The 24,020-nt window shown below is 39.3% G+C and overlaps 3 protein-coding genes across 4 annotated transcripts in view; 2 read left to right on the forward strand and 1 right to left on the reverse strand.

Moving 5' to 3' along the window:
- The first annotated feature begins 5,728 nt into the window (after window positions 1-5,728).
- Window positions 5,729-7,282, forward strand: LOC133984322 (divergent protein kinase domain 1A-like). Of its 2 annotated transcripts, XM_062423542.1 has the most exons (4): window positions 5,729-5,857; window positions 5,994-6,101; window positions 6,181-6,357; window positions 6,470-7,282. In XM_062423542.1, exons 1-4 carry the CDS (start codon window positions 5,744-5,746, stop codon window positions 7,280-7,282), a joined length of 1,212 nt encoding a protein of 403 aa, XP_062279526.1. In that variant the 5' UTR covers window positions 5,729-5,743. The 2 variants fall into 2 exon arrangements, with proteins under 2 accessions (XP_062279526.1, XP_062279527.1); XM_062423543.1 differs by lacking the exon at window positions 6,181-6,357.
- Window positions 7,283-7,831: 549 nt separating this feature from the next.
- Window positions 7,832-13,714, reverse strand: LOC133984323 (large ribosomal subunit protein uL18). Its single transcript, XM_062423544.1, has 8 exons — window positions 13,602-13,714; window positions 13,042-13,111; window positions 12,836-12,951; window positions 12,400-12,534; window positions 11,852-12,054; window positions 9,089-9,266; window positions 8,150-8,238; window positions 7,832-7,974 (listed from the first exon to the last, which is right to left on the reverse strand). The coding sequence occupies exons 1-8, from the start codon at window positions 13,602-13,604 to the stop codon at window positions 7,875-7,877; spliced, it is 894 nt and encodes a 297-aa protein (XP_062279528.1). The 5' UTR covers window positions 13,605-13,714; the 3' UTR covers window positions 7,832-7,874.
- Window positions 13,715-19,828: 6,114 nt separating this feature from the next.
- LOC133984731 (EVI5-like protein) overlaps window positions 19,829-24,020 on the forward strand; it is a 38,971-nt gene continuing 34,779 nt past the window's right edge. Inside the window, exon 1 of the mRNA XM_062424191.1 lies at window positions 19,829-19,999. The gene's annotated coding sequence lies outside the window, so the exon portion shown is untranslated. The remainder of the gene's footprint in view (window positions 20,000-24,020) is intronic.

Consider the following 24,020-nt stretch of genomic DNA (forward strand, 5'->3'; position numbering starts at 1 on the left):
TTTTAAGCCAGTCTACTATTTGCCTCACTGAATTTGGTCAAATATAGTCTCATATCAGCTGCCACGTTGCTTCCTGCCTGTGCCTGTATGTTACACGCAAAAAAAACTGTCAAGTGTAGCGAATAGAGGAAGAGACAGCCAGTCTCAAGGGACAACCACTGCATCGCTCAGTTTTTCTAGGCCACCTCAGCCTTCCAGTGACAACTTAAGAAGTGTCATTCAGTGATCCTTGGAGAGAAGCTATTTCCACAGAAAATACAGAAACGGAGAAATGCACGTAAGCCAAGGATTTATTTTTGGGATTTGGTTTTAGTTTTCATAGTTTATACCTTACAATCTAGTACAGATCTCCTCTCAACACGTTTTAAAATGTGCTTATATCATTCTGCAGAGATGCTTCAAACACATGCACACTGTAATTTCCCAGCTTGGCTGTAATTTCCCAGCTTGGGATCAATAAAGTATATCTATCTATGCATTCAGTTTAAAAGTAAGGTGGGTGACAGAATATAATGCCAAATAAGTACTGTACTGTCAGTCAAGCTGGTGCTGAATATTTCCAACTGAGGCTGATCTATATTGTATTAAGAGCTTTACTCTTTCTGGAAATTTCACTTGATATTTCCACAATTACCAAAGTATTTAAACAACATTACTTACTTTGTCAGACTTACTTCATACTATTGTTGTAGTTTGTTTTTTTACTCAGGAGCCCTGCATTCATATCATGAATGAAATGTCATATTGTTATCGTCTATATTTTAAATTCAAAATGACCTACGTGTACTGTTTTATATAAAAAAGTAATCAGCCTTATGGACAAACAATGTCTCCAAAACCTGACTGACATCTGACAAAGACTGTTGCATCATGTACTGATTGAGGATTTATGATGATGGTAAGCATATTTGGTCATAAAAAAAGTGGACAAACTTCCAGCTGTTGACAATGACGTGACATGCTGGCCATATGTGCGTGACTTTTGCTATTTCCTCATCACGTAGACAGTAGAGTGAAAGAGCCTTGTAACTGCAGCTTGAGCACAAACGAATGTAAATTTAAATTTGATGTGTGTTTTGATCAATTTAATCAGCTTTATATAAATATATATAGTTGAGTTGATTCTGATTGCATTTATGCTTGGAGATAACCCTCCAGCAGCCCTTCTCTACTTGGATCTCTTTGCACACTATAGCTCTGACTTGTTGGTTCAGATATGGGAGCGAGTTTCCCCTAGCAGGAAGCTGCAGCCCCCGCAGGAATAACATGTGTCTGCAGTTATTGCGTGCATTGTTTTTGTGTTGACACCCTCCTCTTGGTGTTGGACTGTTAGATTTACAGCATCACCACAGATGGGAAAGAAAGTGCTGATAAAGTATGTGTCGCAGGATTTAGTCAGCATGGAAATGCGTGCTTTGTATGTGTGTGTGTGTGTGTGTGTGTGTGTGTGAGAGAGAGAGTGGTGGGGGGGTTTGCCTCCTGTCTGGACTGTGATGAGTCAGATCTTTGTAGTGTCTGTGCAGACAGTGTGGCATCCTTTTTTTCCCTTTCAGACAGTCTGTGTTGTGTTACAAGCGGAGAGTCATGCCGGGCTTCCGCTTGTGCCCGACTCTCAGGTGGTCGTTTCCATCAACGTTATACCTGCATCGCTGTTTGTGTGTATTCTGCACGGCTGTTTTTATATCTGCCAGGGATATTGTTCACTCTCTCAGCCCTCTTTAGTCTCATGTTTCTTTGTTTTCATGGCTTTCTCTGCCCATTAACTGGCAACCTCTGAGGGATGGCTTTATAATCATCCATAATGGATGAGTGGCATGCAGGCTGCAAAAACCAAGTGTCAGAACAGTAATGTGCTGCTCTTAATCAGCTTTAATCTCTTCTCTGCCTCAGTGGTTCAATAGCGAGTGCTGCGTTGGACCTGTGTAGTACGTGTACTCTTAATATCAGTTCAGCTGTACATTCAGGGTTAATATGGTTTGAACTCTCCAGCTCTCTAACAGGACTGTGGGCAGGTTTCGAGGAGTCCAACCAGAACAGGACAGGCAGGATTCTTTCCGCCCACCTCAGCGTACAGCCACAGTTTCCCAGTCAGTCTCTAATTAATAGCTGTCACAGCAGCCACAATCAATATCGCCTCATTAGCCATGTTTGTGTAACTCTCTCCCTCCTCACATAGGGTCAATACATAATCCCAGAGATAGAAATGCATCGTCCGGAGCTAAAAAACGAAAAGCCACAAGCTATCGATTAGAAGGCAAACCATACATTTGTTTCTCCGTGGAGTGTTATTTCCATAATGCTTCTGCTGTTGATGCATTTCACCTACAGAAAAATCAATGGGAGGTACTCACTTGTGTGGTCACTGCTGTTACATTTTCTGAGGGCCAGCATGGTCAGGTTGGGGGTAAACCAATCACTGCGTAAAAGATGTAGGAAAAAAATCTGATTTGAAATGCATGGGTTAAGTAGCTTAGATCATTTTCTATTTCTGTTGGGGGATTGGAAGATGATTTGTAGCCACATAAAATATATATTATTGATTTTGTCATTAACAGCAATATTAGTTGTCAAATTGTACATTAAGAAGTATCAAGGAGACATATAACATGTTTGATTTTTTTGAGATTAAGTGTTGTAATTAAAAGAGGTGTAAGTAAAGATGTGAGAGGCAATCAGGACTATACTCAGGATTTTAGAAAACCCCTCATTACTGGGGTTGTGTGTCCAAAAATGTAACCTCACCCATCTAAGAAGTTTTGACTAGACACCATTAAAATCTTTGAGTTCAGCAACTTTCCTAAATAACAGTTTACTCATATTTTACCGTATTATGTACAGTACTCTCCATACTGTACATAATACCTTTATTATACTTTATTTCAGTTAACACTACTACCTAGAAATTGTCAAATTTAAAGCTGCTTCAATCAATATCTTTATATTAATAATGATTCAAGTGATAATGTGTATGAAGAGTCAGCTGGTAGTGATGAACCCACTGAGCATTATCACCCGACTCCCCTGAACTCTACAGAGCTTTTAAGCATCTTTTAGCTCATTGCTTCCTCAATGGCAGCTACGACTCTGTTGGCAACGGCAGAGAAATATGCCCATATAGTCTAAAATAAGATTACAGGTCATTGCATGGAGACGAATGAGATTAGAGAGTGGCATATAGAGGCTGTTTGAAATGATTTCTGCATTATCTTTGGTGTCAAAAGCAGGAAATAGATGGAAAATCCATTTGGCAACAGACACTAATGACAAATAAAAATGTATGTTCTATTTCAATGTTGTAAATAAACCTATTTGTGATTTTTTAATTACGATGGAAGCATGTATAAAGTGACCGACAAGCTGTATTGTGTTAAACTGTGAACTTTACTGAAAAGCATCACACATAGATAGAGATAGAGTGCAGCGTGTTACATAAAGGAAAAAAGAACAAGGAGGGGGAGTGAGATAGAGACTTATGCCAATAAAGAAAATTGGAAGTGAAAGGGGCAGAGGGTGGAAGCAAGGGAGTCCATCACTGTCAAGCACTGAGTGCAAGAATCATTATCAGACAGGAAAGCGGGACTGCTAAAAAGTCAGATTCTCGCTAATGTTCTCCAGTTGGAGGAATGCCATTATGGATCGGAGCAGTCTGTATTTATCGGTTGGGGAATTAGAAAGAAAATCAAAAGACAAGGTAATGAGTCTGGAGTCACTCTAAATGTTCCACTGTTGCTGTGCCAGACCACAAACAACATTTACTGTTAATTAGAGAGCACCTATTTAGAAGCAATTACATTAATGATGTACTCTGTGATACAACTCAGTTCGGAGAGTCTCTCATTTGTATTCCACTTACAGGCCCGTTTCCCTTACTGACAGGCCTAATGACTTTATTGTAAACATGAAAAAGTTTGCCATATTGGCTTTTGTGAGGTTTTGATATCTGAAAAAACACATTTTATATATTTATGTAAATTTAGTGCTGCTTTCCATTAACAGGACTGAGATGACAGGAGACAGTCAATCAACTAGGGGTTAAATGACTTGCTCAACAATAAGCAGTGTTACTTTTTCCAATAATATTCTGTTATTTAGATAAAACTGTATTTTAAAATCATGAAATGCTTTAGCGCAATTTTCTTTTGTCATATTTTTATACAGATTTTGCAAAAGTAACAGCTACAGCTACAACATAGCTGAATGTTAGCATTCAAGCTATTGTCTGATATTCTTTCAGTTTGGCCTTTAAATCTTTACCAATTCATATTTCATTTATTATTATTATTATTAATAATGTGTCAAATGAGCGTGTGTATGGTGAAAAGTGTCGCTCTTAGTAACATATCTACTGAGAATTATCATCAAATTCTGCTGTTTCTCTCGGCTCTTTAGCATATCGGCATCTTTCTGCTCATTGTTTTGGTTTTGCGGCCTGTAAAACTGGATCGTTTTGATGGTTGCTCTCACCGTCCTAATCAGCCTTGCTTTCAGACACAGGAGGCGGCTGTTTTCGGTAAAGAAAAGTGATTAAACCCCCCTCTCATACCACTCAGCACACAATAACAGACACATTTTAGCGGCTAGCTGGAGATAGCTAAGCGTTTTAGCTTCTAAACAGTCAAATATTTGCTCAGAAGCTAAGTCGCCTCTGCTGGATGTGTAAACAGACAACCTGTGTGTTGAAAGTGTGTTCCGCTGTCCCTAAGTGACCAACAAAAAAATCGTGAATGTTCCTTTAAAGTAATATGCCTAAATACAGACCTCACATTAGGTTATGCTTTAAAAGATACAATTGTCTAAAGTATCTATTTATTGTCATCTTATCTTTATTATTTTATTAATACTACAAAACATGGTGCAGAGACAATGTTTCCTGCCAAAAAATGTGTATGTGTAGTGTAAAAATCACAGTATTTTAAGAGCACTGCAGTGATAAGTTTGGGGACTTGTGGGGAACAGAATTTAGTCAAGCTAATAGAGATATCTTCACTTTAATGTCCTTAAGTGGGTCAAGCTCCTAAAACGCTGGATCCTACATTTCACATTATGCAACTCTTTCATCTTCTTGCCTGATAAACTAAATATCCGTTTCTGTCAAACTCCTCGACTTGTGCAAGCTTCCCTGTCAGATATTCTACATTTCAAGCCCGAACTGATATTATTCAACTGATGTCACATTTTCTCAGGCTTTGATTTAAAAAATCAGTGGCGTGGCCCCTTTAATGCTGAGCAAAAATGCTAGTTTGGAACTTGTTATTTCCCCGTTGTGTATTGCGCATTCATCCTCAGACTTAACGTTGCTTCGAAGAAACATGCAGGTTAATGCAAAGGTCACTGCATTGCTAGATATAAAAACAACTAAATAAGAAGTGTTTATGTTTAGGGCTCACTGTGTGCTTTTCAAATGAAAGACGCGACTGATGAACCGGCCTCGGGCGACAAACATGACTCGTATCCTCTAATTAATCTCCATCATGATGTTTGTCATCTGTAAAACACTTCTTATCAGGCTGGCCTCAGATCACCCTGCCCATTATATTGTGCCAGAAACATCCACAGATAGCACACTGCACTGTAGATAATTTAATAAACTAGAAGCCAATGCAGTTTTCTGTTTAGAGAAGATAGGACATTGAGTTTGAGTTATGGACTTATTGAATTTAACACTATTTCTGTCATTCTTTGCCGGCAGTGATATAAATCGTTAAAATGTGTCTCCCAACAGGCCAGATTCTCTTACCTGCATATGAAGTACCTGTTCTTCTCCTGGCTGGCAGTGTTCGTGGGGAGCTGGATAGTGTACGTGGAGTACTCCTCCTACACGGAGCTGTGTCGTGGGCACGAGTGCAAAAATTCAATAGTGAGTATATTATCTCCTATAGCCATCCATCCATCCAGATTTTTCAATAAAAAAAAGTGTTCTTGACAAGTTTATAGCCCTGTTTTTACAACTCATACACCTTGTGCAGCTCACCCAATATCCCCATTGTGTTTAGTGTGACAAATATAGAAGAGGAGTCATTGACGGCTCAGCATGCAGCAGCCTGTGTGAGAAAGACACGCTGTACCTGGGAAAGTGCTTCACCACCAAGCCCAACAGCCAGGTCAGTATTATTTTTAAACGGGGACATCGAGATTGATAATTATCCAGCTTCGTCTCATACCTTACTTTGATTATTTTAGGTGTACTCCGGCAGCTGGGGAGACCTGGAGGGCGTCATTAAATGCCAGATGGAGGAGGCTCCTCATTATGATTTGGGAACTGAGATGGAGCCGAGGAAGGAGGCTGTGGCCTTCAACAAGCCCACCAAGGGGACTTCTGTGGAGAAGTTCAGAGAGATGATTTTCAACCACCTGAAGGTCAGGAAGTCCTCATTAACCGGGAAAAAAGTGCAATTGAAGTTTTAAAAAAAAAATCTTCTAGGATCAAAACATAAGAGGTAATAAAATAGCGTATTTTCTTTCTTTACAGGCCAAAGCAGGGGATCAGGCCAACCTCGCAGACCTGGCAACTCAAGTATTGTCTATAGCAGATGCCAACAAGGACGGCCATATCACATTGCCCGAGGCTCGCTCCACGTGGGCTCTGCTGCAGCTCAATGAGTTCCTGCTGGCATTAGTGCTACAAGACAGAGAGCACACGCCTAAGTTACTGGGCTTCTGTGGAGACCTGTATGTGATGGAGAAAGTGCCGCACTCTCCCCTGTACGGCATCAGTCTACCCTGGATCATGGAGGTGTGGATTCCTGCGGGTCTGCGCCGCAGCATGGACCAGTGGTTCACCCCCTCGTGGCCACACAAGGCCAAGATCTCCATCGGCCTGCTGGAACTGGTCGAGGACGTTTTCCACGGCACCTTCGGGAGCTTCCTCATGTGCGACGTGAGAGCCACCAGCTTCGGCTACAACGACCGCCACGATTTGAAGGTGATGGACGCACGGTACATCGTTCCAGAAGCCATCTTCCAAGAAGGCATTAGGCAGCAGCGTTGCAACGTGGACGAGGACTGTCTCTACGGGGCCGACTGCCTCACTTCCTGCGACCTCACCAAGCACCGCTGCACGCCCGAGGTCACCAGGCCAAACTTAGCCAAAGCCTGCGACACACTCAAGGACTATATTTTGAGGGGGGCACCGTCTGATGTGAGGGAGGAGCTGGAGAAGCAGCTGTACGCCTGCATCGCATTGAAAGGTGCAGCAGAACAGATGGAAATCGAGCACTCGCTGATTCTGAACAATCTCAAGACTTTGTTATGGAAGAAAATTTCTCACACTAAAGACTCCTAACTGACACACACTTCAGAGGTACAAAAAACAATATCTGTCACCTTTTAGTTCCAGTAAAATAATGGACTCATTTTGGCATGGAACAGGAAATTATGTAGATAATATATTCTATTTAACATGTATCGGTATTTTATCTTGAAGCAAATAATGTCCCTTTCAGCTTTAATCATGTGTTTCCTAATGTATTTGAGTCAAGTGACAATTTTTTAAACCCTATCAATGGTTAATAAATTTGACTTAACTGGATAAGTCTGACCAGTGAGTGCTTGCTGACACTTGCAATCATTCGTGTGCATTGACTTTATCTCAACTTTCCAGACTTCCTTTACTCATCACTTAACACAAGACTCACTTTTCATGGGTGGGAGGTTTGTCAATTTGCCCAAATATTAGTGTTTGACTAGACACTGTACACTGATGTTTCTGGCAAATTGACAACTGTACACCAATTTCCAGGAACAACTACCAGATAAATGTCAACTTAAGGGTGAGGCCCCTGACATTGTCAACAATAATACATTAAATATAAAAAGTACACGTGAGATTTGACTCTTTTTTTCGATATTTATTAGAACAAATTCGGACCAATGCCTTAATCTTCATCCTCCTTCTCCTGAGCCCGGAGGAAGCTGGCCTTCTTCTGAGCGACACGGTCTTTCCTCTGGGCCAGAGAGAGCTTGGCACGGTTCCACCTAGGTCACAAAAACAAGCACGATTAGCATATGTCCTTTTATAATAAAACAGGTGTCATTAGGCTCAACTTTGATTCCAAGCTGTATTAGTACGATAGATTTATGGGTGTACAAGTCACAATAGTGGGTGAATATAACCTGCAATCTCTATCTCAATCAGGATTTATCATCTTACCTCTTCTTCTTCACTTCTTTGGGTGGCTTCTTTTCATGGACTGGGTTCTCACGAATGGTAGCATGAGCCTTTTTGTACATTGCCTCAATCTGAAAGAAAGATGCAGATAAATTTAGATGAATGAATTTTCGTTGTTGTTCCAGACTTTGGTCTTATAGCTTTAAGATTAGCTTCTGTGTTCTCAGGCGTGTCATTTCCCTCCTCAGACCGCATCATTTTTTACGAGCCTGTATCTCATGTTGCATGATTTAACAAACAATGTGGGATGCCGTTTCCCCACATTAGTCAGAGGAGCCATATTTTTCTCTGCCTATTTGATGGCCAAACCTGCTCTTTTCCACTGTTAACAGCTGGTGTGGCTTGTGGCCCAAATCCCAATACACAAAAAAGCCAATCTGACTGGCACACAGTTTGGAAAAAAATTTTTTTTTTTTTTTTTTTTTTTTTTTACACAAGGCCTGGTGATCTGTGCTGGATTTGTCAACATCTTTAATCTGATGAAACACTTCGTCATCTGCATGAGACAATTATGATACGTCTCAATCTTTATCTGAAGAGACAAACCTCACATTAAGTATGAATTATTGGACAACGAGTTATGAATGAGCTATGGCTGCTTTCAAGCTGGTTGTGGAGGCCAGGATGCATTTGAAATTGTAGACAATGCATATTTTACATTTTACAGACAACCGCATCAAATTCCAATTTTGTGGTTTTCTTTTTCTTCAAATGCGATGGTGTGACTGCACCATGACCCTGAAACTAATGTCAATGTGTGAAATCTGCCACTAATGACAAAGTAATTTCCCTTGATAATTAAAGCATCTTAGCTCATGAACCAATAATTATTAGCTAGAGCCATCTCAAGAATGCCATCTACCTCCTGACTGTTTTTTACATGTTGGAAAGGCAAGTTAAACACGTGTAAAGAGCACTTGCCATATCGGGTGTGACTCCGTTCTTGATGAAGCGGGAGAACTGCTTCTTGTAGGCGTCCTCGTCCTCCTCCATCAGGTAGCTCATGTACTCGGACACGTTGATGCCCATGATGTGCTTGCGGTGGACCTCAGCGTTGAACTCCTTGCTCTCTGTGTCATACCCAGGGAAACGTTTGGTGCTAAAAAAAAGAGAGAAACAAAGCATACATAGGTAAATCTTCCAGTTCAGTGCACCGTAATATTCAAAAATCACCTTGCATAACCTCCAGATGTCTTGTCAGAGGATAATTAATTGAGGGGATAATGAACATAGCACTGCACTTTGACATGTGCAATTAATCTTTCCCCACTAATGTGCCGTTAAAACTGCTTTACATGAAGCTGCAGATGGGTCTCATTTACACCTGCAACTGAAAATAACGTGTAGCTTGAGATGTCAGCAGGAAACATTTCACACTGCATTCATGCCGGGTATTCATTTGTTCTTCTAAACTCTTAACTGTCTAAATATAAGGGGGGAAAAGCAGGTAAGCAGAATTAATGCCAGCTGTTGGATTGCCAACTGCTGTATTCAACGTTTTTTTTAATCTAAGAAGAAAGAAAAGGGATATGAAAAATGACCAAACATATGAGAACTGAAAAACATGCTTTATCCAGCTATAGATAGCATTTTAAGGCTAGGTAGAAGCAAAACCACTGCAAATTTAACCTGAACTGAAACCTCAATTGATCTTTTGGAACCAAACGATTTACATTAAGTTCACTTTGAGGTATTCAGAAACAGGACTGTCTAAAAACCATGTGTTAGTATTTTTACCTTGCACTGACTATTGTTTGAATGTTTTAATGTAGTACTGCCACTTTATACACACACAGTACCAGACAAAGGTAAATCAGATGAGTGTATTCCACATTCCATTTCCTGTAAACTGCACTTAGAGGAACAAATAGCAAATGTAACAAATATGAAAGCTGTGCAGGGTTTTTTTTTCTGAAAAAATTCGTACCCTCATTGCCACTGTTTATGACACACATCTGACAGGATGTATGGGCCAACTGATTCAGAATTCAGTCTTTTATGCCGACAAGTTGATGACCAATTCAACATGTGATGGCAAACAAACTTGCATTTGCGCAGTTGATACTATGCTCTACTATTACCACTCTTATATTAGGAAGATGCAGTAAAACTACTGAACAAGCACCAAACTTCAGTTGGACATATTTATTTATTCAAGCCTGCTGTCAGAGTTTAATCTGTCACTGTTAGACTCCAGCCTGCAGTGGAGATTCATACAACTAAGTGCTAAACCACAACCACCACAGAGCTTTACAGATTGTAAACATCCACATCCAAGGTGGGCAACCTGCAGTCAATCCAGGCTGGGAGAAAGAGTTGGTAGAAAGCTACGATTTTGATATTCCACACAAAAATCCTTAAACAACTAAAAGCAGCTAACCATAGAATAGATGAAACCAGTGATGGATATCTGACAAAGCAGTATGTGCACAACATACATTCACATCGGGTTATAGATGATAAACTCACTACAACCTAACTTTCATTCGCCACACTACAGTGGTAATATTTCATATCGGGTTCAATTAGGACAGGGTGCCTTCAGAGACATTCACTGGTCATGGTAGGAAAGGCACAGGTGTCACTAACATTGACCTTAGCTCTGTTCTATTCAAACGTCCCACTAAACCATGACAGTGTGACAGAGTGCCAGCAGGCACAGCACCAGGACCCTGAAACTGAGGCAGCTAAATGGAATTTAGTCATCATTAATGTATTATGTACACCTGTGTTTCCATACTGTGTCAAAATGTCTACCAAGAAAAACAAAAAAGGTGTAATATCATACCGGAAGAACAGAGCACCAAGGAAAAGCACATGGATACATTATAAAAACAATATTTTTGTAGCTTTTACAGCTGAGAATTTGGCAACGATTCAACATATCAGCCTAGGTATGTCGTGAAAAGATGGCCCATCATTCCCATCATGCATATTTTAGGATGAAACCACTTTTCTTCACAAGAGATGCAGCACCACACACACAGCACTGCCAAATCCTAACATGTTATGGACAAAAGAGGGATCCCCCAAAGAGGGACGGCAGGGTTTTCCCCCGCCTTTGTATTTACTGGCTACTTTGTATTACTGCCTTTGTTAAAAATGACGGCATTTGTTGTGGATGGAATGAAAAGGGCGGCGCAGTACTTGGATGGTCTACAGAGCGCACATGCAGGAGTAAGTGTAGTTCATCTTTAAAAACGGCAGAGGTTGCAAACGAGTGTTTGACTCAATGACAAAATAATGACCTATTTGAGATGAACTTGTAGTGTACTGTGAACTTACTACACTGACTCAGAGGCTAATGTTAGCGGAGCAGCAAACTCCAGCAGTATCAAACTAGACCGGCCGAACAACACACACGGAAGCGTTTAACTCAAACCAACTCTGAGGTGAAGAAAATAACTGGGCTCAGAAATGTTTGCCAGTTATGTGTTGTGTTGTATTTCAGTGGAATAAGGTGAATGGTTTGGCACACAGTACACTGGAGCAAGAGAATAGATTCTGAATCAGCACCCAGGTATCATGATAGTATCAAATTTGGAGGTAAGCATATTGTTTCCGGCCTGTTACTCTACATCTTTTTACTCTATCTGGGTATAAAATTTCAAATCTGGCTGTCAAATCATGACTGTTTTTTGATTAAAGCACACAAACTGTACGAGACACATGCTGGTTGGTTACCTGTGAGGGATGGACAGACCGCCATCTACAGCCCCCTTCAGGGCACCAAACACCTTGTTGCCTGTAGTGGTTCTGGCCAGCCCAGCATCCAGGTAGCAGGTGAAAGCTCCTGGCTGACCGTCAATGCTCTCCACGTTGAACTCGTCACCGGTCACCTCGACCTGGCCGTCGTACACCTTATCCAGGCCAAACTTGTTGAGGAGCTAAAAGGACAGAACATAACATTTACTTAGACTGACAAGATTCTTCAGTCACCACCTCTTTTACACAAAATTTACTTTGACAGCCAATAAGATAATAATTTGCACTAGGGTCAATATTTCATTAATAACAGTTTTGGTACACCCTAGTGCCAAAATTCACCTTTACACACACACACACGTCAATAATTTGCATATTTCTTCCAAATGTATTTTCTTTCACCAAAACCAACTTACATTTATAATGACTCATATTAAAAACCAAATGAAGCTGTCATGCATTGAACATTTACTACCTGGCTGTACAACACTGAAAACTGGGGGTTCAAAAGGGACCAGTATACTTACTCTACGGGCCACCAGCAGCCCAGTGCAGTAGGCTGCTGCGTAGTTTGTCAGACCCACAGAGATTCCGTATTTTGGCAGCTCGTGTGAGTAGGCCGCGCAAACGATCATGTCACCCTCAATCTTGGCATAGGCGATCTGTAAATAATGATGGATAATGATAAATTAACAGTCGTGACCCTGTTTACATGTACAAATTAGACAATGCAAAGATCAGATGCATATAAGAGACTTTGTTAATCCCACATGTGGAAATTACCTTGCCACAGCAGCTCAATAAAAATGGCTTATATACAGAAAAACACACATTGCACTCATCCATAACAATTGCTCTAAGGAATGAATGAAACGTCACTCAAAAAGTTCAGATCTTGCAGTTTCTAAATGAGCGAGTAATGTCTCTCTGGAGAAAAACTGGGTGTTCTCCGTGCATGCTCACCTGGCAGACGATGTCCCTGTTAGAGAAACGGACAATCATCCTGTACTTAGGTGTGTTGTACTTGTTCTTATCTTGGACGACCAGGCGCTTGCGAGCAAAGAAGTCAGTCTTTCCCTCTGGAAGGAACGCAAACCTCAAATGAGTCACAAAATAACTGTATACCCTAACAACTTAACATGAATAAGACACTGTCACTGTCAACTTACCTCTCCTCCTCCTGAATTTGACTTGGTACCTCTTGAAGTAGGCCTTACTCTTTACCACTTTAACAAAACCCTGTGGAAAGGATATGAAAGCACTCAGCATTAGCAATCAACATCCAAATGGAACAAGAGCATCCTAACGCTACTTTCCTGCGTAGTTGTGTTAAATGAGCGCTAGTTAGCTGGACTGTCAGTGTAACCGGCTACACCAGGCTAACATTAGCTTGCTGAACTATTAGAAAATGAACGAGGAGTTAACAACCAACACACTGGCTAATAGTAAGCTTTAATAAAAAGGAAATTCAGGGGTTGTGAACGTTACAACCTAGTGGTCACAAAGTGGTGAACATATCACAGTGAGGTAGTTAACAGGTGACAGGAAGCAGTGAGTTTGTTGAGGTAGCCATTAGGCCACGTTTAAGCAACCCCTGGGTTAGCACTAGCGGGACAGAATCTATGTTCATCTCAACATCAGCGACATGCTTTCACACATCTGACACCACAGAGCACACGCTGGGTGTGTTAGATGTGAATGTAGACACATATTGGGACGGATTACAAACCATTTTGCAGTCTTTTCGTCTCCTTATGAAGGAGCCCGGAGCCAAAGACCGGCGGTTGACTCCGCTGCACTGGAAAAAGGAAGATTCACGTGCGCATGCTCAGTAAATAGCGTGTGACAGGATGAGCCGCACAGAGGCCATGCTGCATAGGATTCATCACTCTGCCCCCTACAGAGCTGGGGCGGACACTCACCCATATTCAAGCCATTCTCAATATCATAATTATGGGTAAATATCACATTCATTCTGTGGCGATATTTGATTTCAGAACCCCTAAAAATAAATAAAATATTATGTTTTTTTTTTTTTTCTAAAAATCATTTTATACAACTTTATTTATTTTGCCAGCCTGTCTGTCAGAGATGGGACAAACTTATGCTAGAGGTTCAAATGGTTTTATTAACAGCTTTAATGTACTTTGGATAGTTCTGTCATTAATATTGTCTTTCCCTCAGGGTTCATTAACTATCTTAGGATCCTCTCTATAGAAATCTGTGATTGTTTATTCTGAACCATTATCATCATACATTATAGTAGACCACTCTACTATGTATTAATATTTATTGTAATTGACGTTATCCAGTGAAATGAGTAGTTTAGCAGGGGGTTTGAACACTTGCAGGGCATTGTATGTCAAATTCTAATTAGGAGCTGAGCCCCCCTAAAGGTCTGATACTAGAATCAGCCCTGCATTCATTCATGTAAATCAGAACCCCTCACTAACTTGTGTGTATAAATTAGTTTTATCTTAACAAATATGAGCTGATACACACTAGCCAGTACAAAATATTTGTCGAGCTATGTCTCAGTTTCTAGTGTTTTGACCAAAATTGTGTTTTTATTTATTTATTTATTCCATATTTTGCCACCACTTGGGTCATCTGTGGGATTAATTGATAAGATCTCTATATATTATTATGGTACAATGTGTATGTTTATGTTCAGATAACTCATTCACTGTGCAATAACCCTGTACCACTATAATGCCCACTCTACCTGTTTTAGCCCAAATTCAAATGTGCAATAAAATTTACTCATTACTGTGTATCAGAACAGGCCGTATATACTATACATAACCAGCAACTACATTTTGTTATTAATGTTTTTTTTGTGTTTATTTTAAACCATTAACTATTTAATATGTATTTCTTCACTTCTTGCACTCTTTACTTCTTTGCACAATTTGTGTCTTGTTTATAATTCACAGACACGGTTTCACCTGTATATAGTCAATACTATATTGATACTATTTCTGAAGACTGTTGTATATTGAGAGCCACTAAACTGGAATCATATTCCTTATATGGTGACATACTTGGTCAGTAAAGATGAGCTGTGATTTAGTTTGGCTGATTGTGACTCAATATATTGACTCATGGAATTTAAAGACATTTTGTATAAAGTATATTTATTTTTATTTTTATTTATATGTGCACTGCATTTACTTTATAGGTATAGGCTACTGTTGTTGTAGCCTTGCTTTTGTGTCAATCTGTGTCTGTTTCTTGAGGAAGGTGTTCCCAAAGGTCTAAATAAAGTTGGGGGGGAAACATTTTTCAAGCCATTCTAATTGCTGTATTATGCTGTTGTTTTGTTTTTTGGTTCTCTCAACTCCTTTGGCCTAATTTCATCCAAACAATAAGACATTTTAGCTCATTTAGAACAAGTTAGAAATAATACGATTAGAAAGAATTTCAACTGTTCAAGATTATTCTAACCTGTCTTCAAGGAGTTCAATTTATTTGAACTCTGGAAGCTCATTTCTCATCTCAGAGGAACAAGGCTATTCTTATATTTCTCAGAGAGTGACAGAGTTCATCTCTGGGGCACCAGCCATGGGAACCACCTGTCCTGCCTATTTCAGACATGAAAGAAAAGGGAAAGCACAGGTGGAAATAATGCTGCCTTCAAATGGAGCTTGTGAGGATATATTTTAAGGTTGTATGTAGGTTAAGTACACTGTATGATTGGCACTGGTTCAAGTCATCAGAACACTGTTGCTAATGGTTAATGATTTGGTATTTTCTGCATTTCGCACAGGTATCCTTGTTAGGACATTGCAGGACTTCCATTAACTGTGGACCGCCTAAACCCAAACCAATTCAGAAAGTTAATGCAACAACAGTAACAGAAACAAGTTAACTGGTGAAAGTACAAATCAGTTGAATGTTTACCAAGATAAGCAAAACTACAAGGGAGGATAACAGAGAAAAATAGAAGTGGGTTCCATGAGTTTCAACAGTTTTTAAAAAGGGTATGTCATGTTAATTCAGCTCAATCTCCATTTCCACATTAATAAAATGATGAATACCACATCAGCGGTTCTATCAAGTGGACTCTTCTCAATAAACAAAGTGAACACGACCCCACAACATTGATGATGGCTCTCCTTCAGCCATCAGTGACTCATATGAATACTAAAAGGGCCCTGGAGCCTTTGTACACCTCAATGGAAAGCAGCATTATTAATTACACCAGTGCTTTTTTCTTCTAAAAGTGGTCTTAATAATCCTTGTGCTGCAGCCCACACAGCTGAAGTATCAGTTGATTAAATGACACCTCATCTCTCTTTAGTCGGCTTCACTCAAGCTCATTACAGCGTTTTTCACAACAGATGTTGTAACAACAAATTTCTTTCCTCCCTTCTTCTTTTACTTTCTTTCAAAAAAACTGATAACAATCATTCTCTTCGTGGTCTGTCTGCTGATCCTTCCTTTGCAGCTTTGAAATGATTACTTTCCTTTCCAGAAATCACACCTCACTTTCTTCAGAAAATGCACTCTCACCAAGTATGGTGGCCAAGATCTCTTACATGCCTAATTGAATTGAAAAGGAAAAAACAAATCAGTTAGGAATATCTTAGTTTATAAGGCCATGATTAGCAAATTAGGTACATTTTAAGGGGTGGGTGTTCCTTCTAGTATATGAAAACATTTTTATTATTTGTTGTATATCCAGTCTTTGTGATTTTCATACCTTAAGGATTGTGTTAAAAAAACAGGCGTTCTGTGTCAATCATGCAGTGTACTTAACCTATTAATGGTATCTGGCCCTGGCATGCAGAGAGTTTCGTTGTTGATGGTATTTAAAGATACCACAATACAAAGGTGAATGGAATTTCACAGCACTGAAAATCTCTACAATGATGTCACCTATTCTCTTACCTTCTTAAGGATTATGAGGGTAAGCATTATATACATTTCAGACTTAGGACCAGTTGATTGGAGACAAAAGCTTTGTCACCAATTGAGAAAAAGGCTGATTTTTGGGTAAGGTTGGGTTAGATTATTGTGAGGGGTAAGCAAGTAGCAGTGATGGTTAGGGTAAGGGTAAGTCTCCAGAAAATGAATGTAAATCTATGTAATGTGCCCTAAAGTGACTGTGGCCTGTGTGTGTGTGTAAAGTGACTCTGCTACAGTTAAAATCCCTGCATTTAAAATCCTACTTAAGTAAAAGTATAGCTTTGTCTATTTGCTCATAATGTGAAAAAAAGTTAAGTCTACTTAAAAGTTCTTGAAAGTAAAATAAAATCAGTTGCTGTGACAGATATCAGTAAAGTCCTCACACATTTATTTACTTACTTTTTACATTTTTCACTAAAGTTTGTTTTTTTGTGAAATATTGGAAAGTTGGAAAGTTTGACCTCAAATAATTATTTATTAAGTGGAAATTTGTAACAACTCAAACATGTATAACCACAACTACACACAGGGGATAAACGTCGTAAGGTATGAGTACTACTGGTTTAACATCTTTTTGCATTTATAAGCTCGTTATATGTTATTTCATGTTGCATTCGTAAAATAAATAGTATACAATACGATACTTCCCCCTGAATTATATCAAGTAGCATAAAGCGTAACTACTCAAGTACTATTACACAAAAACTGTACTTAAATCCAGTACTCCAGTACAGTACCACATAATGATTTTGGCTGCTACCAGCTCAGCACACAGCCACCACAAATCATCACAGTGGAATTATTCCTAAAGAGCTGCACTTTCTAGTAATATTTTTTGCTGGATTTCATTTGATCTAATTTTATTCTTTCAGGGCCTGATTGACTCAGACTCCTTCTTTCAAAAATGTCCTCATTACTGAGAATTACTGTTTGACTATGTGTCAGTAGCTATCTAATTATTTGTGTCTGACAGACTGAGATGTGATTGTTATGACGGTGTATCAGATTCAGAGGCCTATGGTCGCCACGGTGTTGCAGAGTTGAGCCTACAACGTCAGTTGCCTTTTTTCAGCTACTTCTATGTGCAGAGGAGTGTCTAACAATCAACAAAAGATATGCGTCATTGCTGCAATGCAAAACCTGAAAAGTTGGTTTTATGACTGTTTGGTATGTGAATCAAGGCAGTCGTCTTTGTACTTTTACACTGATGTGGTTAGATCATTATGAGTTTCTATTGACTGCTCTCACTCAGTGACGCTGTCAAGAGTAGTGAAGCCGTCTCGAGTTAGTTTCTTGTCAGCTTTAACCTGATGTATTGTATATGTACTAAGGTTTATAGGTTCATTTTGTGAGGACTAACTACATTAAGTAAGAAGAGAGGTTTCATAAGTTATTTTTCTGTTTCTACAATGACAACGACATGCCTTAACTGAAGTGCTGCTGGTACTTGTGGGACGTACATGTTTAAACCTCCAGTCTACTCCGACAGAAGTATTCCTTCTCTCAGCGATGAACTTCAGGTAAGACATTTCGAGGATCAGATGCTGATTAGATAAGCAGTACACACAGAGAGATGCAGGAAGCTTGAGACTTTTCTTTGACTTTAGTACTCATAAAGTGCTGGGCTGAAACACAAACATGGTACATTTGAAAGACTGGAATATTTCTTGACAAAGTAAATCTTAATGTGAGGTTGTATCTAATATATGTGGTGAAAGAATGAATAAGATAAATCAGGCTGAATCTTAGATGCTCACATTTCTTCATTTCTTGCCTCCTATTTCTTTAAGTATCACTGCCCAAACAAACTTTGTAGTGAGATTAATGTGACATATTGAAACATTTAAAACTCTGAAACTATTTTAAAACCAGTTTTTCAAATGTTTTAAGACATGTCACGTTAATGTTTGAATTTGTAATGAGACACTGACACTCAGATGACCCCAATGACACATTCCTAGCTGCCTTTCCAGGGATAGAAAGTACTTTTGCTTCAACAACTGATTTTTAAGGGTTTTAATGTGTTTTTAGAGTTCATTAGTATTAGCAGTAAATCCACTTTTACTGACTTAGATTTTTGATGCTGTATCGTGCTCAGCTACCTTTGGAAAGGGGTAGAGTAGTCACAGTGATGCTGTTATAGTCCAACCAGGAGGACTTCCATCAAATTGTTTTTAGTCTAACTTTACCTCGAAAGAAAAACTGTGTTTGGTAAATGTGATAAATATGATTAGGGTGCCACATTGGATGTGCTACAATTACCAATACATAGCCTAATAATAGGACAGCTATTGTACACTAAAGTAATCATACTGCAACCTGTATGATACAAACACATCCATATTTTAATCCCTGCACTGGTCACGTTCATGTTATCAAACCAGACTTAACATTGTAATTTTGCATACATCCTCCTCTGTTACATAATTGAGTTATTCATTGCACATGTCACATTTAAATTTTACACTTCTGACCATTTTTTGGTCTGTAGTGCAGTCCATATTTCATTTGTACAGTCAATATTTCATTTCAAGTTTTATATCCCATTTCAAAGCGATTATTATCCTATTCTGTAAATAGATTGGACTACTTTGTTTACTTTATTATTTCATTATTATTATTATTACCTTACTCTTGTTATATTTTTATTCTTCTATGTTGTGTTTGTGGGACCAAACGCCAAGACAAATTCTTTGTACCACTAATAAACAGATTGTAATGATTCGGCATAGCTTATAGAAATACACTTCCTTTTAAATAAGATATAACAATAGCCATTACACCCGTGAGGTAATCAAAACTACCTCCCTTTTCCTACCAGACAAAATTAGTCTTTATTTAGAAATATTTCCTTGTCCTGTATGAATAAAAAGAACTAGTCTGTGTTTGAAGTGCAGTTGCTCATCGTGAACACTTGGTGGTAGTGTTGCTTCAGGTTGGGGCTGGTGCGCATGCTCCGTGCGATGTAAACACTCGGTAGGCCGCCAGTGCTCGAGCCGCTCCGCAGACATTAGTGTACACGTATTACGGCTGCATGGGCTGGACCGGAGAGGCGATGGGAAAGAGCTAACTTAACGGTGGAAACCTAGCCAGGCTAACTTGACAAATATAGCTAATGTACTCGGATAAAGTGTGTTTTTCTCATAATAGTCGGACTGTACTTTCGTGCATGGGAAGCAGACGACGTTTGCTGCTGGTGGTTAAACTCGCTTCAAGGTAAGGGATGTTCTAGTTTGTTTTTTTCGGGCTCTGTCTAATCACTGGAGCTAACAGTAACTCACATAACGACTCCTTGTTATCAGTGTTATCTGTTCAAGTGAATGGTGTGACATTTCCTCGAAGCTATACAGAGTATGTCATTACTTAGCTCCTATATTTTCTTAGTCCCAATATCAGCTTGTGTTACAGTTTGTCACTTGTGTTAAATACTTGTGTTTGAACTCCCTAATTGGCTTGAAAAGGACTCCAGCTATTGTCTGGAACGAAGATATTCTACAATGTAAATGCAAAGTGATCTTTTTCTTCTGCTCGATAATGTCCAATAAGCGTGTAAATGTAATATTACTGCATTGTCGTCGACGTTGGAGCAGTCTGGGATAATTCCACTGCATACTGTTGCGTTTAATGCTGGCTCTCCATTTCAGCCTCATAACAGCAGCGAGCCATAAAAGGAAGAAGGGGACTTCTCCCGTGTCTAATGCATCGGTCCTGTGCTCACCGCCTGTAAATCAAAGTGTTTGTGGTAGTCGACAACATGATGTCTAGCCTAAGCAAAGGATTTAAAGCGCTCAGCAGTCCCACCGGCTGGGTTAAAGCCAAGGATATCTTTAACTCAAACTGCAAGTTGCGGCAACAACACAGCTCTGTGACCACAGATGTAGTGGACGATAAACCCATCAAAGTGTAACACCTTATAAAACTGCGGAAGTCCAACTTACTGTACAACTTGCTGCACTTATAAGCCCCATGCTGATAAATAGAACCTATGTTAGGATGAGGCTTTAAAAGAGAATAGGCCTGTGCTGCAGTGGATGACTCTACTTTTTTTTTTGGGAAACTTGGCAAGTAAGACTTGATAGAGTATCTCAGCATGCTGGTGCATTAAAGTGGGGAAATTTAGATGCCAGCTATTTAAAGAGTGGTGCAGAGAAGAAATACCCAACAGCGACCACAAATGAGTAATGCTCCATTAAATGTGTACCACTGGTCAGGTGTGAGGAATGTCCGCTTTCATATTGAGTTTCATGATTGTTGCACATGTAGAAAAAATGTTAGTAGATAAAAATAGTTGAGTAGAAAATGTCACTGTAAATATAAGGTCACAGGAAACAGAAATACCCATGTGAAGTATGCGATTGCGAGTGTGTTAAGTTCCTCATTAAATGAAAGTGTTCAGTTTCAGTTGAGACTGCAGGTACTGATTGTTTTCATTATAGATAAACGTGTTGATTATTTTCTTGATTAATCGATTAGTTTTTGGTCTATTAAAGGTTGGAAACTGATGAAAAATGTGGATTATTGTTTCCCAAAGCTCAAGATGTTGTCCTCAAATTGTGAATTTGGTCCTGACCAACAGTCACAACTCAAATATATTAAATTTTCTGTCATAGAGGACTTTAAAGAATACATTATTGAAGAATTTGGATATTTTCTTTAAAAAAGACTTCAAACGAATCAAATATCAAAATAGTTGCCAATTGATTTAATTAAACCAGTCAGTTTCTGTCATCTTAATTTAGTCACAGTTCCTAAATGAGCAAGTTTAGAAACACTTTAATGAGTCAGACTTCTTTATGTGTAAATAGGTTTAATGGGCGGTCATGGCTAGTTGCAAATGTAACTGTACTACAATACTTACATTTGAACAACTTTTAGACTTTCCATCAGATAGTAAGTTGCATCAGTGAGAATAGAGATGTCATGTCAGAGGATACACTTGTCAGGACTTGTTGCAGTTAGAACAGAAAGCTTCACAGGCTTCACTGTGACCCCCGACACTCAGTGTAGACCTGGAGACGCTGCAGGGGCATTATGATAAATCTTCAGTGAGAGTAAGAAAAAGGGGAAGATATGCACATGTTTGTGTTAGGCTTTGTATCTGCTTTTCAGCTGTGTTGCTTAGTAATTATCATCATCATCATTATAATTTAAATGACACAAAATGGCTAAAAAATGTCGTTCCCTGTTTCCCCAAATCACAGCCTAATCACAACCCCCATGACCAAGTCATAAAGGACTAAAGAAACCAGAACATATTCCCATTTGAGAAGTTGGAATAAGAGATTTTGGCCTTTAAAAAAGCTCTAAACAATGAATTGATTATCTCAATAGTTGGTGATTCATTTAATAGTTGGCAATTGATTGACTAATTGTTGCAGCTTTAAATGAAAAAGGTAAATTTTTGAAGTAATAAGACATGGACATACCCAGATAATGTTTGATGTAATATTATGATACAGTATCAGTGTTGCGTTGAGACTTGTAACATTAAAGGCATTGCAGTGCAGTTATACAACATTCTATTTATCAGACTTTTCTAGCTGACTGAGATAAAAAGGTTTGCACCGATTTACTATTGTTTGCCCATAACATCCATGTTCATCTTTGTTTTTCTTTCTCAGAAACCTTATCATTCACCTCTACTATAGAAAACCATAACAGTCAAGATATGATGGCATTATCATTTAAAACACAAGAACTCTGAACTACAGGTTTTTTACGTTTTAATGCACAGGTGTTTATTAATAACATTAATGATGTCTCTGCTCCACTGTTGCTTCTGGTTAAGCATTGCCAGTAAGCCATCATGTACATTAAGGCACCCTTATTCAACCATTCACTATTCCCTGTATAATAAACACTAAATAGTTCACTCAATAGTGAGCAGCAAATCGAGACTTTGGACACTAACTAATTGTCATCATTCTGCGTCGTCAACATCAGCTGTAGAGTCGCGATGGTATTGTGTACATCTTTAAAACGTGGAGCATTGCATTGTGGGATTGTTAACAGAAAGGGCTCTATATAGTGGAGATATTTACACAATCAGCATTCAGACACTCAAATAAATGGCAGAGGGTAAATGTAGAGTGCTGTATAGTAAATAGGGAGAGATTGCAGAGTCCTGCAACAAAATGGATGGAATTAAATGAAACTATTATTAATGCTATTAATAACAGCAGTGATTTCCTTCCTGCCACATATCAAAATGTGTTCAGTGAAAAAAGGCTGGTAATTCTATCAAACACCACTCTGTTACACTTCATATCCATAACTGCTGAAAATCTGTTTAGGTGCTACATATGAAGCTATAGACTGTGTTAGTTAGCAGATATTTAGAAGCAGTGTGTGGGAGGCCGTCTGCCAGTTACTGACAGACAATGGAGATTACACTCACTTTGATCTAATGCTTTGTAGTTGGTGGTTTGAGCTGTCACTCCCACAGAATAAACTAGTCAAGGCTGAGATTTAAGAGCTGGCGTTATTGATTGAAACTAGGCTGAATCCATCGCATTTGATTCTCTACACTCTTATAAAGCTACTTTTCAGATAGCAGCTTTTGTAGGGTAAATGTAGAATATTAGCCAGCTCTCATCATGAACAGCCTTCAGCAAGACCATTGAAATGCTGATTGTACACTGGGAAAATGTGAGCTTCCCCCTGCCTGTGTGTAGTGAAGTGAAAGGCCTTTCTACCCCAGTGTGAGTGTTATTGTAAGTCAAGGCCTGTGTTTTAGTACCCTCACACAGCACATGGATGGCATGTTTCCCTGAAGACGGCCGAGCTGTCTCCTCCTGGGCCAGACCATTTAGTTCTGGTTCATTGGTAAAGTAGAGTAAAGTTAAATTAGTCTTATTTGTCACCTGAAATAACAAAGAGGATAATAATGAACAAAAGTGAATGTTGTGGTTTTATTTGTCCTGTTGTAAAAGTTTTGAACCATGTTTCCGTCTGCTCTTTTTACAGCAGAGTGAGGCATCTGTTGGGTGCTGTGCATTTTGAATAAGGAGAAAGGAAATGCTGCTCTGTTCTGTCTCCGGTCTCTCTCAGTTCCCCAATCGTCTTGAAGTCGTTTCACTCAGGCTTTCTTCTCGCCTCGCTTTTGGTTTCATTAGCTATGCGCGCCGCATCCGAGGGCCCCCTTTCAGTTCCTTGGCAAACAAAAGCAGAAACAATCTCTGTAGCCAGGATTTATAGGGAAGCCTCGCTTCAGTTGGCCGGGGCCTTGCTAGAAAGA

This window comes from Scomber scombrus, chromosome 8 (genome assembly GCF_963691925.1).
Source record: "Scomber scombrus chromosome 8, fScoSco1.1, whole genome shotgun sequence".
In the NCBI taxonomy this organism is placed as follows: Eukaryota; Metazoa; Chordata; class Actinopteri; order Scombriformes; family Scombridae; genus Scomber; species Scomber scombrus.

Bases quoted from the DNA above. Each gene is read 5' to 3' on its own strand.
- LOC133984323 (XM_062423544.1), bottom strand. The intron at 12,535-12,835 runs GTGAGCATGCAC...CATTATTTACAG, and splicing joins ACAGGGACATCGTCTGCCAG to ATCGCCTATGCCAAGATTGA. The intron at 9,267-11,851 runs GTAACCAACCAG...TCTTTTTTTTAG, and splicing joins GGTCTGTCCATCCCTCACAG to CACCAAACGTTTCCCTGGGT.
- LOC133984322 (XM_062423542.1), top strand. From the start codon at position 5,744: ATGAAGTACCTGTTCTTCTCCTGGCTGGCAGTGTTCGTGGGGAGCTGG. The intron at 5,858-5,993 runs GTGAGTATATTA...CATTGTGTTTAG, and splicing joins ACGAGTGCAAAAATTCAATA to TGTGACAAATATAGAAGAGG. The intron at 6,358-6,469 runs GTCAGGAAGTCC...CTTTCTTTACAG, and splicing joins TGATTTTCAACCACCTGAAG to GCCAAAGCAGGGGATCAGGC.